The sequence below is a fragment of the Aphanomyces astaci genome (genome assembly GCF_000520075.1).
Source record: "Aphanomyces astaci strain APO3 unplaced genomic scaffold supercont1.14, whole genome shotgun sequence".
In the NCBI taxonomy this organism is placed as follows: Eukaryota; Oomycota; class Saprolegniomycetes; order Saprolegniales; family Verrucalvaceae; genus Aphanomyces; species Aphanomyces astaci.
In genome coordinates this window covers 378,059-394,691 of record NW_009798277.1, presented here as the reverse complement: position 1 = coordinate 394,691, position 16,633 = coordinate 378,059, and the positions used below count along the sequence as shown (strand labels likewise).

Genomic DNA, 16,633 nt, shown 5'->3' with positions numbered 1-16,633 from the left:
CAGTACTGCGTAGCGATCTACGGCGCCATGCACGCATCCATGTGTCGGAGGCCCCGGACCACCGCCTCCAACTTGGTCGCGTCTGCGAGCTTGATTTGCGACACGCACAGTGATGGCATGGATACCCCCACGGCAGTGGCCAACACGGAGCTGTAGTTGGTATCGTCGACGAAGATGTGGTCGTCGAGTGCAATTGAATTGGCCTCGGGACGCAGCACCGTCTCGCAGTTGTACATTCGAGCAATGAACACGTGTTCCCGGGAAGCGTTGTAGTTGGCCCACCAAAAATCGTTCGCCATGTTGGTCTTGGTGAGGGACAAGTACGTGAGGCTGCCAAACACAGTGGCAGACATGTAGCCAAGGCCTGCGAGGGCGATAACACGCATGTAGCGTTGGGGGCGATAGTCTTTCGGAGAGGGGGGGGATGTTGAGGGGGAAGTCACCAGTCCAGATTTCAAGGATGGGGCGAGAAACACTGTCATATTCCACTTGAACACTCGGGGCTTGGCACTTGCAGAAGGTTGGTATAATTTTTTGGGTGGTCAGCAGCCACAGTTTCAAGTCGAAAATGTACCGTCGAAACGTGAGCAGTCCACACATGACGCACTACGCCCGATCGATCAGTATCGCTCCATTGAGCACAATGTCCTTAGAAGGCAGTGGCTGTGCCAGACACGAGCAAGTGGCCGCTGAATGCCGGTGAGGAGGAGAGTATGTTCACGCACTGCCACAACCACACCCCTCCGAACGACATGACAATGCTGGACAAATGCATCAACACCAACGTTACTGCTCTATGAACGTCGCCTAGCTGCACCGCCCCGCGTTTGCAGACGATCGTCATCCGGGCGTAGTCAATGGCGCAGTTGCGATCGAGGGTAGCGTAGAGTTCTGTGGGTGCACCCATGTCCCAACAGACGTACACGAGCCAGCTAAGTCCGGCGCTGAGGGGGGGAAAACTGGGTTCTGCGTTCCGTGACAGAAGCAGCAGAAAGTCATTGAACACATAAGTAATCCACATGGCTTCCCCCGACACGAGCATCGACTCCGGCAGCATTCGGGGATGAAACTCGAACGACGTGATGCGTTTTTGCGCGATCACTCGGATAGGGTGGTGCTGAGAATCACGATGGCCATCATTCCACGGATCATGAGGAATGGCCGGCCGAGCCACATGGCCCCGACATTGCAATTGAACCGAAAAAGGTTGCGACCGACGATGCGACCCCGCAGCAGCGCTGTATACGCGGTCATGAGGAGCCCCACAATCACGAGGATGACACTCATGATGGCCTAGATGACCCACACATACTGACACGCACTCTTTGGAACCTCCAAATCCTGCGCTTCATAAATTAGGGGGGCCGACTTGTCCGACACGAGGGCGAATATCCCATTGTCGCCTTCAAACGACACCACTTCCGGAGACACTTCGGCCCACTCAAACATGTATACCCATCCGAAAAAGTCCCACTTGTCGTCGTCGCTGAGCACCAAATCCATGCCCCCACGACAAGATCAGTGTGGTCCAAGAGCCCCGGATTTCCATCGCCACCTTCTTGATTGCCAGCGACTGCCTCACCCCAAACGCGTTGGTCACATCTACCGACTCCTTGACCCCCCATATCAATGGCATGTTATCCGTTCAAGTGAAAAATACTTTTTACATTTTCGACCTCAAGATCTGGCGCCTCTTTGTCATCGACGAACCTAACTTGAAACGCAAGCGACTGCACGACGAAGGCGCGGTCCACTTGCTTCAATGGATTCCCCTCACAGATTAACGATCGCGGTCGCCATGGGCCTCCAAGTATTAATCTATAGATTGCACTTTTTCGAACGGCTTAGATGGTGGGACCCGTCCGGTCAAAGTTTCACCGAACGGCAGCACAAGACCGCCCTAATCGTGTAAGAATAAATTGGTATACAAACCAAAGAGACCAGCTACATGCATGTCAATGCCTTTGGTTTGCAGAAAAGGAAGAAGTTGCCAATTGGAAGGAGTGAGGGGGGGACGGCAGTGCGGACACGACGGCGCATGAACTACTAGTACAGTGATTCTACATAGTATCGCCTGACTACTAGCGCGTCTTGCCGACACTATTTGGCTTCGTCTGTGAGCCTTCTGAATTTGTCTTGTCCATACGTGTCTGCCTGGTCACAATTGATTTCGTGCGTTAGTTCGTTGGCAGCACTGACCATTCAGACCACAATTGCCAATTACTACCATAATAAACCGCAAAGTTGTTTGCCTCCAAGCCATCATCACGTTCCTGACACTCTTCCTGCGAGAACCTTCGTCGGGGGCTATAGAAAGGTTGGCTACTCCACTTTGCCCTTGAAACCGCCGCCTCTCTCACTGGATGAGGGGAATCGCAGTCAGCAAATGAAACGCCCCTTGCGCTTCCTTCTGGCGGCGCATCTCGGGGGTTTCGTCGATAACAAAAAGGCGCCAACTTTTCAAGTCAAAAATGTAAAACGTGTGGGTCAGCCGCACCGACAATATGCCGTTGATCGCGGCCGACGACGGATCCAGGAAATACACCTACAAAAACATAGTTAAATACCATCCCATAAAGTTTATATGACAGTCGTACGCCGTTGTCCATCCATTTCGCTGGGTCAAACACGTATTTCGCCGACGCAGCGAGGAGCAGCGAGTCATATGTTGGTGGCTTGAGCCCAGGCCGTCGGAGCCGCTCATAGGCGTAGCACACGACAGTTGACCCGACGCAGAGTCCGACCAACGTGCTGAATCGGCTAAAGCTGCCGATCGCGATCGTGCCTACGGTGTCACACAATGATCACGATACACTGAACACCTATGCACGACTTACCACTTCGACACACGAGCTGAAAATCCACTTGGGGCATGTCGCACTCTCGACTGATCGTGGCGGAGTGGGTAGCCGGAACAACCCACGACAACACGGCCGACACCCCCCAAATCATAAAGTTGCACTTGATCACGTATGCGGTCGTGTACTGCTGGGTCACGCCGACAAAGATATCGTTCAGGACAAATCCAAGCCACGACACTTCCCCTGCCGCGAGGAACGTTTTCACAAACCGCATGGTTTTGTCAGTGTTCGACTCGGAGGACGACATGGTGATCTGGGACTGGAAGCCCCACAAGAAGGTGTTGACCACGTCAAGCGTTAGCACCTCCGTGCTCAGCAAGCCGATAGCTGACAAGCTCCGTACCAGCAGAATCGTGCGCCCAATCCAGACAATACCCGCCACCCGATTGATTTCGAGCAAGTTGAGCCCTTCCACATACCCTTTGGCGAGGACAAGGTAGATCGTAGCCAGTGCCGCCACGGAAATGATGACAGTTGTCACGTAGATACATGCGTACCGGATGTACGCGGCCACGTTGACGGGGATTTCCAGCGGGTTGACCAGACTGCCTATGGCGTTCGTTCGAGACGTGATGGCGTGAACATTCCCCACGTCGCCTTCGAACGCAATCACGTCCCGGATGGCCATGGCCCAATCAAACACGAGCAGCCACGACACATAGTCAAACGAAGCTAACGATTCGTCAAACAAAAGCTGGCGAAGCAGGTGAATTTCGGGGGACGCTGGGTCGTACGTGGCGTACTGAGCAACCTCGACCGCAGCGGCTTGGACATCTGCCTTGGCATGTTTTGCGAGGGCTTGGAACTGCGATAGCATGGCGCGTTCGGGGGGGAAGTACGTCGCGTTGCGGAGAAATTTTCTCGGGAAGTTTAAATACGAACTGATGCAGTCGTTGAAATCCATGCCTACGAAGTGGGCGCAGATCGGCTCGACGTCCGCCCACAGCACGTTGTCCCGCGTGAGGTTGGTGCCTAGCGTGGCCAACACGAGAGCCATTGGCGACGCCACCACAAACTCCCCCAGCGGGTCGCCACAAGGCGTGAACGCGCCCGTGGTGATTCGCATGCCACCACCCATATACCCGCTGGAGAGGTCGTGGCAAAGGAGGTTCCCGCCCACACTGTACAACCAGCCCTCCTCAAGCCAATGTACCGGCACGTACCCTACTTGAGAGGGGTACTCCAGCCTTGAATACGCTTGCAAAAACAAACTCGATGTCGCCAGCTGTCGGGCCAACGTGTCTTTCACTGTACTCACGTACAGCACCAACGACGGGGGCACAGGAACGTGCTTAAGGTCCACCGATCCGAATGGCCCAATGACGCTTCGAAACACTGAAAAGGCGCCGCCGGTTCCAGAGATGACTGAGACAGGAATTGTGCCATTTTGAACCAGCACCTCCTCCAAACTGACGTTCGTAAATGCAAAGTCGGCGTTCTGTCGAATTAAGCTCTTGTGATATATGATATTGGACGGCTCAGAGATTGCCCAGAGGTCGCTCGCGAAGCCCCAGTACATTTTCATGCTGGTTTGCGTCGCCCATCGAAACGTGCCGTTCGTGTGCTTAAGTGTCATGGGGTATGCCACGCCAAATGCATTTTGCACGTCGAACGTTTCAATCAGTCCGATGGTTTTGTAGTTTTGCCAGTCGGTGGAGAACGACGAGATGCCGTGGGACTGCCACATTATCACTTCCTCGTCCTCCAAAGTTGTGGCGGCGACGGATGGAAGCGAAGCCCACCACTGCCTTCCAACGTTGGTTGATTGAACGGTCGATCCGAACGCTGTGTCCACTGACGATCCCCAACAAGTCTGCAGCTGCGACCACTGCACGTTGCGCAAGACTGACTCGAGAAACACAGCTGCATTCCCCGTGTACTTGCGTTCACACCGCGCTTGCCGGGCTGCGGAGTTGGCCATTTCCCAGCGCCGTTGAAAGTCCAGGTAGCAGTACTGTGTCGAAATCCACGGTGCGAGACACGCGTCCATGGTGCGAAGGCCGCGAACGACGGTCAGTAACTTGGTGGTTTGGTCTATTTGGACTTGGGAGACATACGACCTCGGCATGTCCACGGTTGGGGGGGTCAAGGACGTGATGTTAAAATTGGAGTCGTCCAAGAAGCGATTGTCGGTGAGGTCGATCGGTCCTTCCGATGGCCGCAGCACGAGCTCTCGATTGAACAGCCTCGCCAAGTACACATGTTCCCTAGAGCTATTGTAGTTGGCCCAGAAAAAGTCATTGGCCAAGTTGGTTTTCGTCAGAGTCAAGTACGTGACACTTCCGACGATGGTCGAGCCCATGTAAAGCAGTCCTAGCACGGCAGACCGGCGATTTATTGGAACATGTGATGTGAGTCGTTCTCTGGCTTTTACTGGACGTGGTCTGCGCCACGGGGTTCAACTCGGCAGCATCGAACACCTTCATCCCCCACTTGACCTGTGACACGTCGGGTTGATGCACTAAGAGCCACAATTTCAGGTCGAAGATGGAATCTCGGACTGCAAGAAGGCCACATATGGCGCAGGACGCGCGGTCAATTTGCCAGGTCCCAGTGTCCGCAATGTCCTTGTGCAAGAAGGCAGATGCCGTGCCGGAGAGGAGGAGGTGGCAGTTGAAGGTTCCACCGTCAGCCTTGAGCTTTCTCACACAGTGCCACGCCGCGACCAGAAAAAACGAAATCACAGAACACAACGCTTGGACCAGTAGACACGTCAAGGCTCGGTTGACTTCGCCAAGCTGCACAGACCCGCTTTGGCACAACAGTTTCTCTCGAATTCTGTCGATGTGACAACTTCGACGCAACGTTGTGATGGCTTGCGGGGGCTGCCAAACGTCAAAACTGACCATGATGAGCCAGCTTAGACCTGCGCTCAGGGGGGCGAAGTGGGGCTGCGCATTGCGCGACATCAAGAGCAAAATGTCGTTCAGGACGTATGTAATCCACGTGGCTTCCCCAGCGACGAGCATGGATTCCACCAATGAACGCGGTTGAAACTCAAACGAAGCCATGTTGTGGCGAGTCACAAACGTCAGCGGGGCGGTGCTGAGGACGATAATGGCGGTCATGCCGCGCAAGAGAAGAAATGGCCGGCCAAGCCACACGGCTCCGACAATGCGATTGAACTGAAACAAGTTGCGACCGACGATGCGCCCTCGAAGGATTACGGTGTAAATGGCCACCAGAATTCCCACAACGACGGAAATCACAGACACGGCGATCGAAATGACCGACAAGTACTGGGAAGAACTGTGGGGCACTTCCAACACTTGGGCTTCGTGGATGTTGGGTTTGTACTTGTCCGAGATGAGCTTGAGCGTGTGGAAATCGCCTTCCACAGACACCACTTCCCGAGTCATTTCTGCCCACTCAAACAGATATATCCACCCAAACACGTCCCAAGTTGAGCCGACTAGATCAGAGTTGGAACCACTGAGCAACGACTGGTCGAGCAAGTACCAGTTGTCCTCGGACACTGCGTATTGAATCATGGTTGGATCCAACGCCACCACATCGTCACGGGTGGTAGGAGTTGCGTCTTGCAGGATACTATAGTGCAGAGAGCTTTGAAACAGGGTTAGCGCGTGAACCCCAGCCGCGAGGACACCTTGGCACGGACGCCACAATGTCGGGCACAGCGCGCAGATGTCGACAACAGGCGATGGCGACGATGCAAACAAACCAAAGAGGACGTTGAGGGAATGCAGTTGAAGGGTATGGCGGTCTTGAACACTGCATGTTTGATCGAAGGCAATCGAAGACTGCACAAATGGTTTGGGTTCTCGGTTCGAACAAGTAGGGTCGCCGCCCATGTACAACAGCTCATCCGAGTGCCACGTCACGGGCACTGGATCGACTTTGACGTTTGGAATTGCCGCCATGGCCTGTCGAAACGCGTCGTTCGACTGGAGCAACGCCGTCACCGCGGCCGTAAACGACCCCGCCAACTTTGTCAGCGACGGAGGAACTGGCACGAGGAACAGGTCGATCGATCCAAACTGGCCAATGTGCGTCCGCGTCAAGTGATACGACGGAGTCTGTGGAAGAAGCAGCCGGGACTCGGACGTCATGGAGCAGTCGTCTTCCGTGAGAGGGTGCTGGTCGTCGCACGGATAGCACGTGTACGTTTCAGGAGCTGCCACGTAATCGTCGTAGCTACAGGGGGGGTTGAAGCGCGGGTGGAACGGATCACTTCGAACGACGGACGACTGCAGCATGTACTCGTTCCAGGGCCCCCACGTCATGATGTACGTCGTCCACGCGCCACGAGACTCTTGCGCCGCCCGCTTGACCGTGATGGTTTCCACCGCGCCAAACGCGTTCACGACTTGAATCGTTTCGTCGATGCCAATGTCCTTTTGGTTGGAATATTGCAAGAGGTACCGGGTGAGACCGTGGTGCTCCCACAACGCGACCTCGGCATCGACTGTTGTAAACGCGTTGGCCGTACGGTTGAGCCACAACCGGCCCTCGCCCGTATCGCGTAAGGCATGTCCCATCAGCGCATCAAATCGCTCTCCAAACGCCCACATCCAAGAGCCCCATTGCGTCAGTCGGCACTGTGTTTCCCAGTACATGGCCGCGTTGTCTGCGTACCGCAAAGCACATCGTTGTTGGCGGCGGTTTGTGTGCGCCACTTCGAACGTTCGGTTGAAATCCACCCAGCAGTAATGCGTCGCGATCATGTCTGGATCGGAGAGGGTTTTGAGTGTGTGAATGATAGACGCAAGGTCGTTGGATTGCGAAAAGTAGTACATGGACCGCGTGTACACGGGGGGCACGTAGATGGGCGTCACGTACGTCGAGTAGTCTTTGACCATACCGTGCATAGTCAGGTCCAACGACGTGCTAATATTGTCGTTGGCAAACACAAGCTGCGAATTGAACACGTCGATGAGGTAGGACTGCGCCCCAGATGAATTGAATCCAGCCCACCACAGGTCGTTGGACATCACAGGAGCCAACAGGTGGAGGTAGTACAAGCTCAGCACGAGTGTAAACACAAGGTAGGTGATGCCAGACCCCGTTTCAACGACTTCCAGCTTGGTCATGGCGTCGTTGGTGGATTCTGGGGGAGCATCACTGGCGTTGGGATTGGCATATCGAGTGAACGAAAAGCGAGATTTTGATTCGTAACCCGTCAGAGACGCACGATCTTGCCGACGTCCAGACACTGCCGTGTCGTCCGTGGCTTCCATGACTTCATCTTGAAGGTTGTCGAACTGGTTGAACGAACAGGGATACACCCGGCCATTTTTGCCGGGTGGTTGGGCAACTTGGCGGGACTCCGTAGTCCGACGCAAAGCCGCATCGCCGTCGGGCTCGTCGTAGTTGTCAATAACCACCTCAGAGGTATCGGTGTCAGCTTTATCCATGTCGTCTCACAGCTCTTGCAAATGTGAAAGTACAACGGAATGCATTGATTCCAGCGACTGCTGCTGGCGTGTTGAAACAGCTTAAAACCGACATGAAACTGCTGGTTGAAACTCCTTGAACCGACATGAAACCGCTTACAATAACTCCGGCGTAATACACTGTATGGTCCTAACGTTACTAATATTAATAGTACTACGGTAGTACCTAAATGGTTCACAGTCAACTCATAGAGGTTGTACCGGTAGTACCGGTAATGTTAGAGGTTAATTGAGTTTGGATTATCATTTGTTTAAGACATTCCTCCGCGAGGGCCGATACTAGAACCACATGTTATACTACATTATATGTAGTAGTAATGTTAGAGGATTTGGATGCACAACACACAGCTCACAAGGGGTTTGCAAATTGGCAACCCCCTATTAATAGTTCAAGCACGAATAAGCTTATCAGTCACTTCCGTTAGGTGTACTGTACAATATGGTATGCCTGAGCGATGGCTTACTTAAGGGGACTGTTGGTTAAAATAGTTAGCGAGCCACGGATAACCAAGATCGCTGGCGACGCATTCGTGGTTATCCGCGAGTCGCTGGCTACGGTAGCGAGACAATGAAGCTGTAAAGGTGTTGGTAGCGGCCACGCTTTATCTAACGTTAAGGATTTTTTCCAAGGAGCCTCCGTTGAGCCAACGCGCGAATGGAAATCTTTCGTTCGGTCATTTCTCCCGTGAAGATTGGGCAGAAATTCACGAAACAAAAGTGACTCTAAGCTGTTGTGGAAGGACTTCGCATGTCATGAGAATGCATGGAATGTACAGTAAGGGAATCCCCAATGGTTACTGAAGCGTGGTGTATATTATACGTGTACTAACAGTAAGCTTAGTATATGTAAAGTATACTAAGCTTACTGTTATTGTAAGCTTACTAGTACTGTAACGTTAGTGCCAATTCACAAGGGTTTTCCACTACTTAGTACTTCGAAGTAGTAGTACTGGTAGAGTATGTTGGCGAAACGGTACCTTTTTATGAAACTGTCCTGTGGTGATCTTTGTAGCGTCTTTTGATTGGATAAATTTCCACCAATGGGCGTCGACATCGCACCTAGATTCGAGATTTTGTTTCACTTTCCATGGCGAATCTCAAGCTGCCGTGCTGTGGCCTCTTTGGTGGTCTGCTTGGCTACCTCTTCCAAAGCAACACCGTACCAGACAATGCGCCGTCGTCTGCGCACTACCGCCCCCCTCTCCTTACCAACTGGCACCCGTATACAACCCCTCTTGTCCAACCCGATATCATCGACATGCGTGGAGGTGGCCATCTCGACATGTACGTCGGCGAAGTCTTGCACGCGTGGGGTGGCGGCGCACCGTCCGGGACAGTGTATGGCTTTGGAAGGGAAGGCTCAGCTCCTTCGTTTCCAGGTCCGACCATCCTAACCGCGCGGAATGTCCCCATCTCCGTCACATGGACCAATCGCCTGGGCACGGCGCCTCACTTGCTCCACCGCAACACTGAGCCGTCGTTCCTCGTGGAAGCGTCCGCGTGCTACCCGACATGCGGCGTGCCGATGTCTGTGCACATTCATGGGCTGGAGAACCCGCCAAAGTATGACGGCTTGCCCACCCACACGTTTTACCACAACACAACCTTCAAGGCCGAGTACGCGAACCGCCAGTTTCCGTCCACAAAAGTCTACCACGATCACGCGTGGGGCCTGTCGCCTTTAAATATGTGGGCGGGTATGGTCGGTTTGTACGCCGTGCAAGACGCGGAATTGGAATCGAAATTCCATCTAACCACGCTCCCAGACATGACGTTCATCCTCCAAGACAAGCTCATCAGTGCCGACGGCGCGTTGCTGTACACTGAAAAACTCACGTGCCACCCCGTCGCGCCTACAAAATGGGTCCCCGAAGCATATGGCAGTGTCAACACAGTGAATGGCGTCGTGATGCCTCTCGCGACAATCAAAGCCAGCCGCGTCCGCTTTCGATGGGCCAACGTCGCCAATGCACGGACGTACACGCTGACATTGCCGTTTGCCCATCTGTGCAAAGTGATTGTCACCGACAGCGGGTTCGTCCAGCGGCCGAGCGCCGTGCCAGCGACGGACTGGACGTTGAATCCGCTCGAGCGCGTCGAGATGGTGTGCGATTTTACCTCTGTCCCCCCCGGCACGACGTTTGATATTGTCGACAAGCCATTTCAAGAAAGCGCGTACGTGTACGACGGGAGAATCATGCGGGTGCAAATTGAGCAAGCGGCTCCAGAAGAGCAACACCAAGTCAGCCACGTTCCAGACACGCTCGTGGCGTGGAAATCCTTGCGGCAGCTGCATATCGACACGTTGGGGATGACCAGACAGGTCACATTGGGCGAGCTCATGGATGGCCATGGCTGCTCGACGCACTTGTATTTAAAAGAGCACGGTATGGTAAAAGACACGACCACGATCAAAAGCACTTTGCACTGCACACTCGGCAAAGTGGAAAAATGGGAGTTTATCAACCCGACCGCAGACCCCCATCCGTTCCACTGGCACCTAGTGAACGCCCAGTGCGGCGAAACCGAAGCCACGATCAACACGAACGAGCTCAAGGACGTGGTGGCCATCCCAGCGCGCTCGGACGGCGGCGTCGCGCTCGTGTGCTACGTGGCGTGCACGCCGGACGAGTTCCTGGCTGTCCATAGCACCCGACCCGCGCACTCGTTTGGGTTCGACGTCCTTGAGGATCCATACTTGGCACATTGCCACATCATGGAGCATGGCGAGAATCAGATGATGGCGTGGTTTCAACTCACGGCCAATGATGTGGACAACTGATATTGACCACGGTGCTATAAGTAGTATGTGTATATATCAATCGTCGTCGACCATGCTACAGTACTACTTGCTGTAGTATTGATGATAAAACACTCTTGAAGTACTTGGATGATCTACTATCTGGTACTAAGTATACGGGTGCTGCACATCTTATTCACGTTAGTCCGTAGTAGTGTACTGTAGTGTATAGTACTACCGGTAGTGTGCACTGCAGCTATGTACGATGTACCGTGCAACTGTCGCTAACTATCGCGACAATTCTATTCACAACGCTACCATGAATATGGGCACAAGTTACTACTACACCATTTTGCGTTTAATTTCAGCTTTTTTTCAAAATATTTCCACTAACCTCCGATATATTTCACCGAATCGCCTATATAATTCACCCAACCTCCATTATATTTCACGCCGTATTGAAATTTGGCCATTATATTTCACCCAACCTCCGATATAATTCACCCAACCAACGCTTAATTTCACCTTTCGAAAATATATTTCACCTGACCACCGGTATATTTCATGGAAAGTAAAATAAAACCAACCCACGCAACATATCTACGGCTCAAGCACTAACTTCCATGTCTTTCATGTTCTCAGCACGGACATAAAACGGTTCAAGACGGGCCGTGTACACATGCAAACGATTCAGCTCAATTCCTAATTCATTGTTGAGTGAAATCTTTTAAGTCTGCCCGTCTTGCGGTGGCCCCATAAAGGCCGCGACTCGTTCGCGCAAAGAAGTCTTAATGCGACCCTTCAACGCCGCGGCCACATATTCTCGATCGGGTTCAACATCGGGGAGTACGGCCCTAGTTTTAAGAACGAAGCGTCTTGACACGTCATGTTAGCGGTCAACAGAGAGATGTACCGGAGTTTGTGGTGCAGGGATGGCCACTTCCATTGAGCGCAGATTCACAAATAGTCTTTCTAGAATCCCAGCTCGAATTATAACAACTGTTAGGTGAATTATATTTTCGAAAGTTGGAATTAACCGTAGGTACTGTAGGGCAAATTAAAACAGAGGTTGGGCGAAATATATCGCCGATATTTTACATCGGCGTGAAATATAGTGGAGGTTGGGTGAATATATTGGGGATTCGGTGAAATATATCGGAGGTTGGTGGAAATATATTGAAAATAAGCTGGAATTAAACGCAAATGGTGTAGTATTAATAGTACTGTACGGAGTACTATTAATAGTACGAGCGTTCGTACGGATTGACTAACTTATTGCTAATCACAACACCTTGAAACCCGCGCAAGCTCTGTGATTGGTTGCTACTCAAATTTGAACTCCAATGTACCTTTGCACAAATACCAGACCCAAGGCGTCAGCGGTGGTACACCAACGCGCAGCGCAAGCTCTAATGAATCTACTTGCCATCAATGACAACCAGTTTTGCCTCCGGCACGGCAGCATTCCACCAACGACTTGAAAGCGGCATGGACGATGCCCCCTGTATGGACGGCCAGAGGGAGGGAAATTAGTATCTATATTATTTCAGTAGAAGAAATGATATCTATATTCCGAGTACTTATTTGAGACATGCAAGGAGGATAAATTAATTTATTCTTACTTGGCACATTACAGAAAAATAATTCTTTCAGCCAGTCGGAATGAATTATTTATTATTGGAGAATAATTCAACAATACTCAACACTAACCACTGAATATCAGTAGAAGTACAATATTTCTAGAGGCACATCGCAAAACTTATTTCTGTGCTTGGCGCCCAGCGACCATAAATTTTATAGTGGCTGGAAAACATAATAACTTATTCTCTCTGACCAGGGCTTTTCAAAATAAATTATTCTATTTATTTAAATAGAATAACTCTTGTCAGAGAATATATAGTTTTCCGTATCTCTGTGGGCGGCCAAGGCAAGAAGCTCCTTCAGGACAAGAAGGCACTTGGAGGCACAAGTTCTGCGTCGTCTGCGATACTACTGTAGTAATCTTAACGAATACAGCAACTGAAAGTGAATAATAATTAAGACATCGAGAGGAGGCCACTGTATGTGAAACGTTAACCTTTCAATCGCAGCTTCATACATACAGTATATGGGCGTTTCACGAATAGAATCATCGCCGTTCAACCCGCCACGGCCAGGAAGCTCCCAAATACATGGTACAACTCTCCAGACAAGTCACACATTTCCAAGGCCATGGACGACCGAGACGACCTCGGCGACTTTGCCCATCTACACATCATGCAAGGCAACCAAGTGGCTCCCGCGAAATCTCTCCGAACCAACAACGGACGCGTTCATCAGTGTTGTGACGAAGTCGATGATGGCATCGTAGCCGCAGACGCGTGTGTAAAGCGCCAATATCGGCAATCGCTGGTGGGTTTCGTCCCAATGAACGGTTCTTTGTCAAGGCATATGTGAATCCCCACGCCAGCGACGCAGCGCCTCTTGATGACAACAACGATAGGACCACGTTGGAAGTGGCGGAAACAGGGGGCCGCGTGGCGTACCTTGTGCTGACGCTCGGGCTGAGCTTGTACTACCTCCACCTACTGACGCCCGTGATGGCCAACGACCTGTGGTGGGCGGGGTTTAATGTCTCTGGCGCGCAAACGTATCTCATTGACGTCGTCAACGCCCAGCTCAACCTGGCTGACACCGTTTGGAATGTCGACGTGACAGCCACGGGAAAGACTGGCGACTACTCAACGTATTTTACACCCGTGCACATTTCCCCTGTGTACGGCTGCGCCGTGGTGGCGTCCCAGATCACGAATCTGTCGGCGATCATCGCCATCCTCTCCACGACTTCCACGCCCGAAGACATCCCGACGCAGTATGGCTAGGTCGGGATGCCTCCGGTGTGGAGGACATGGGAGGTCGCGCACACCAACAAGCGCCAAAAACGGTGTGGGGAAAGATACCCTGACAAAGGGGCATGCATTGGCAACGGGGCCACGCAGTGTCGGCTCACCTCCTGGAACAGCTGGATGGGTTCGTACGGGAGCCTGTTTGCCAGTTGTATGGTAGCGCAATGGTAGAGGGCGGGGGCGGCGTGGTTGAATCAAACGGCGAATGCGTTTCAAAGCGTCGAGTTGGACGAGGCGCATTGGCGACAACAGGGCGTGTGACACTGTGCTCCGCGCCACGACTGAAGCGTTGCACCTGTTTCAGCAACTATCACCCAATAGCTGGAGCCACTACCTTGAACGCACAGTTTCAACAGGCGCAACGCTACGTCATGGCTTTGAACGTCATGACGATGCAGTGCGCCATCAACCAATCCGACAATATCCTGCTGAAGAACCACCCCCTATAGGGCCGTCCAGTTTGTTTGGGGGAGAATACGCTCTTTTTTGGGTGGATATACCTCTTTGAGTGGGCGGAGCTGTCTCGGGAAGTGATTTCCGTCGAAGGCGATTACGATACCCTACGAGCGCAGGCGTTGGAAACCCCCGAAGCCCGTCGCAGTCCCGAGCACGAGTCTAAGCTGGCTCATCACGTTGGGTTTGGACGTACACCACCCACGCCGTCACAAATTTGATGCGAGAGTGTTCAGTGAATATAATCACCCAACAATTGGTGTGCACAAGCGGCCATATTCAAGTGGAAGACCTCCACAAAGCGTTCTCGCTGGCCATCGTTCAAGTTGCCAGTGCCGTGGGCTCGTTCGCGGTCCTTTCGTTGTGGCAGACGTTTGTCCGCCGCGTCGAGTTGCGTGCGGTCAACGACCACCTACTTCTGTCCGGCATGGCCACTGCGTTCTACAGAAGGACATTGCCGAGCATGGATCGTGGCAGATCGTTCACACGAGCTGTGTCATGTGCGGGCTCTTGTGGTTGTTCAAGACTACATTTTCGAACTCAAGCTGTGGCTGCCGGTGCACCAGTCGAATCTCCATAGAGTCAAGTGGGGCATGAAGGTGTTGGAGCCTTGAGACATGGCCGCCACGATCATGCCGTCGACGATGAAATGGATGAAATCCCATGTCAGATCCAAGCTCACGGCCGGCAGCAGCAGCAGTGCCAAGGCAGTCGTACCGCACATCAACCGGCTGTACGCTGTCGCAGGACTCGGCTACATGTGCGCGACCATCTTTGGCAGTGTCATGCACTTGTCGTTGACCCAAGCATTGCCAACGACTCCTTCTGGGCTAACTACAACATCTCTAGGTAACATGTATTTGTGGCCTGGCTGTTCAATCGGGGACTGCTGCTGGAACCACACCGAGGGACGTTCGACCTCACCGAAGACAAAGCTGGGAAGGACTTTGTCAAACAAGGTGTGGTGGAGCAGCAACATCACAGGGTGGGTTGCCATTGCCGACAGTGACATACAGCATCAATTCCACGGCAGCAGCGCGGACGTCCCCTTTGACCGTGGCGGCCGTCGGATCAACAGACCCGGATCGGCAAAGAATGTGATGCTCCGGAGGAGGTTCCGGGGACCAGCCAGCAAATCAGCAACGCACGAGTCTAGGTCTAGCCCAGGGGCGTTGCGGCAAATGGTGATGAGGTAGCCCTGATTCACACTATTTCGGGTCAAGTTGGTCGCGAGCACGGCCAAGACACTGGCCACGGCACTGGGTCGAATGAACTCGCCGAGGGAATCCAAGCAGGGGGTCATCGCCCCCGACAGAATACACATGTCGAAACGCATATCCCCCCAGGCAGTTCCTCACAAAAGACATTTCCCCCAACAGAGTTCAACTCGTCCCACTGGTCGTACCAAATTCTGGGCACGTACCCAATGTCGTTGTAAAACGCAATGGCCTGTAATTGGTGGCCAAACTCGGCCGATTGCACTTGCAACCGTAGACAAATGCAAGTAACGAGGATGGGGCTGGCACGACTTTGACATCGACTGACCCGAACGGGCCAATGAGATCCCGAAACATCCAAAACTGCCCATCGATAGGGCCCTCTGAGGAATCGTGCCATTATGAACCAGCACCAGTTCGATTAAACGTTTGCAAACGTGTAGTCGACGCTTTGTCGGAGCAAACTCTGGCCGTATATGAGACGCGCCGTGTCCGTGACAGCCCAAAAGGTCGCTCGCAACCCCCCCATACATTTTCATGCCCGTTGGAGACGCCAATCGAAATGTCCCGTTCATGTGCTTGAGCGTCAAATGTATCGATCAATCCGACGGTTTTGTAGTTTTGCCAGTCCGTGGTATACGCCGTGAGACTGCCACGTCGTCACTTCGTCTTCATCGGACATGGCCACCTCTTGCACCGCGATTCACCACGCCGCTCCGTTTTTTGTCGTCTGAAGGGTCGACTGCACCGCGATGTCCAAAGTCGACTTCCAGCACGATGCAAGTTAAGGCCACCGCTCGTTGCACATCACAGACTCCAAGTACTGTACAGGTTACTGAACACGGCGCCATTGGCAGTGTACTGGTGTGCACTCCGCGCTTGGCGAGTGGCAGTGTTGGCCATATACCATATACGTATATCTCATTGTCGTTGAAAGTCCAGGTAGCAGTACTGTGTGGAAATCCTCTCAGCTAGATAAGTGTCCATGGAACGCAAGCCCCTTAAAGGACTTTGCGTGGCTACTCGTGCACGATTGGGCACTAGAATTTCACGAAGTGATTGC

General features: G+C 52.7%; 7 protein-coding genes across 7 annotated transcripts; 3 read left to right on the top strand and 4 right to left on the bottom strand.

Moving 5' to 3' along the window:
- Positions 1-17: 17 nt before the first annotated feature.
- Positions 18-600, bottom strand: H257_06914 (hypothetical protein; the record flags this gene model as incomplete). Its single annotated transcript, XM_009832295.1, has 2 exons — positions 18-510; positions 575-600. 2 exons carry the CDS (start codon positions 598-600, stop codon positions 18-20), a joined length of 519 nt encoding a protein of 172 aa, XP_009830597.1.
- A 49-nt stretch (positions 601-649) lies between these two features.
- On the bottom strand, positions 650-1,057 carry H257_06913 (hypothetical protein; the record flags this gene model as incomplete). Its single annotated transcript, XM_009832294.1, has 1 exon — positions 650-1,057. The coding sequence occupies one exon, from the start codon at positions 1,055-1,057 to the stop codon at positions 650-652; it is 408 nt and encodes a 135-aa protein (XP_009830596.1).
- Positions 1,058-1,098: 41 nt separating this feature from the next.
- H257_06912 (hypothetical protein) lies at positions 1,099-1,503 on the bottom strand (the record flags this gene model as incomplete). The annotated part of the gene is made up of 2 exons (XM_009832293.1): positions 1,099-1,293; positions 1,333-1,503. The coding sequence occupies 2 exons, from the start codon at positions 1,501-1,503 to the stop codon at positions 1,099-1,101; spliced, it is 366 nt and encodes a 121-aa protein (XP_009830595.1).
- A 692-nt stretch (positions 1,504-2,195) lies between these two features.
- H257_06911 (hypothetical protein) lies at positions 2,196-5,993 on the bottom strand. The gene is made up of 3 exons (XM_009832292.1): positions 2,838-5,993; positions 2,598-2,785; positions 2,196-2,545 (listed from the first exon to the last, which is right to left on the bottom strand). Exons 1-3 carry the CDS (start codon positions 5,161-5,163, stop codon positions 2,357-2,359), a joined length of 2,703 nt encoding a protein of 900 aa, XP_009830594.1. The 5' UTR covers positions 5,164-5,993; the 3' UTR covers positions 2,196-2,356.
- Positions 5,838-6,374, top strand: H257_06910 (hypothetical protein). The gene has a single exon (XM_009832291.1). It carries the CDS (start codon positions 6,036-6,038, stop codon positions 6,345-6,347), a length of 312 nt encoding a protein of 103 aa, XP_009830593.1. The 5' UTR covers positions 5,838-6,035; the 3' UTR covers positions 6,348-6,374.
- Positions 6,375-9,361: 2,987 nt separating this feature from the next.
- On the top strand, positions 9,362-11,176 carry H257_06909 (hypothetical protein; the record flags this gene model as incomplete). The annotated part of the gene is made up of 1 exon (XM_009832290.1): positions 9,362-11,176. A coding segment is annotated over one exon (1,696 nt), but the record flags the coding sequence as incomplete, so codon positions are not given.
- A 2,050-nt stretch (positions 11,177-13,226) lies between these two features.
- On the top strand, positions 13,227-15,791 carry H257_06908 (hypothetical protein; the record flags this gene model as incomplete). Its single annotated transcript, XM_009832289.1, has 11 exons — positions 13,227-13,379; positions 13,442-13,866; positions 13,951-14,067; positions 14,153-14,297; positions 14,350-14,561; positions 14,624-14,823; positions 14,879-14,954; positions 15,024-15,202; positions 15,262-15,317; positions 15,370-15,537; positions 15,588-15,791. The coding sequence occupies 11 exons, from the start codon at positions 13,227-13,229 to the stop codon at positions 15,789-15,791; spliced, it is 1,935 nt and encodes a 644-aa protein (XP_009830591.1).
- Positions 15,792-16,633: the final 842 nt, after the last annotated feature.

What these genes read in the sequence shown, in the direction of transcription:
- H257_06910 (XM_009832291.1), top strand. Translation starts at nt 6,036, where the DNA reads ATGGCCACCAGAATTCCCACAACGACGGAAATCACAGACACGGCGATC.
- H257_06911 (XM_009832292.1), bottom strand. Translation starts at nt 5,163, where the DNA reads ATGGGCTCGACCATCGTCGGAAGTGTCACGTACTTGACTCTGACGAAA. An exon ending in TCAGCTCGTGTGTCGAAGTG is followed by an intron (nt 2,786 to 2,837) that starts GTAAGTCGTGCA and finishes GTGACACCGTAG; the next exon opens with GCACGATCGCGATCGGCAGC. An exon ending in CGAAATGGATGGACAACGGC is followed by an intron (nt 2,546 to 2,597) that starts GTACGACTGTCA and finishes ATGTTTTTGTAG; the next exon opens with GTGTATTTCCTGGATCCGTC.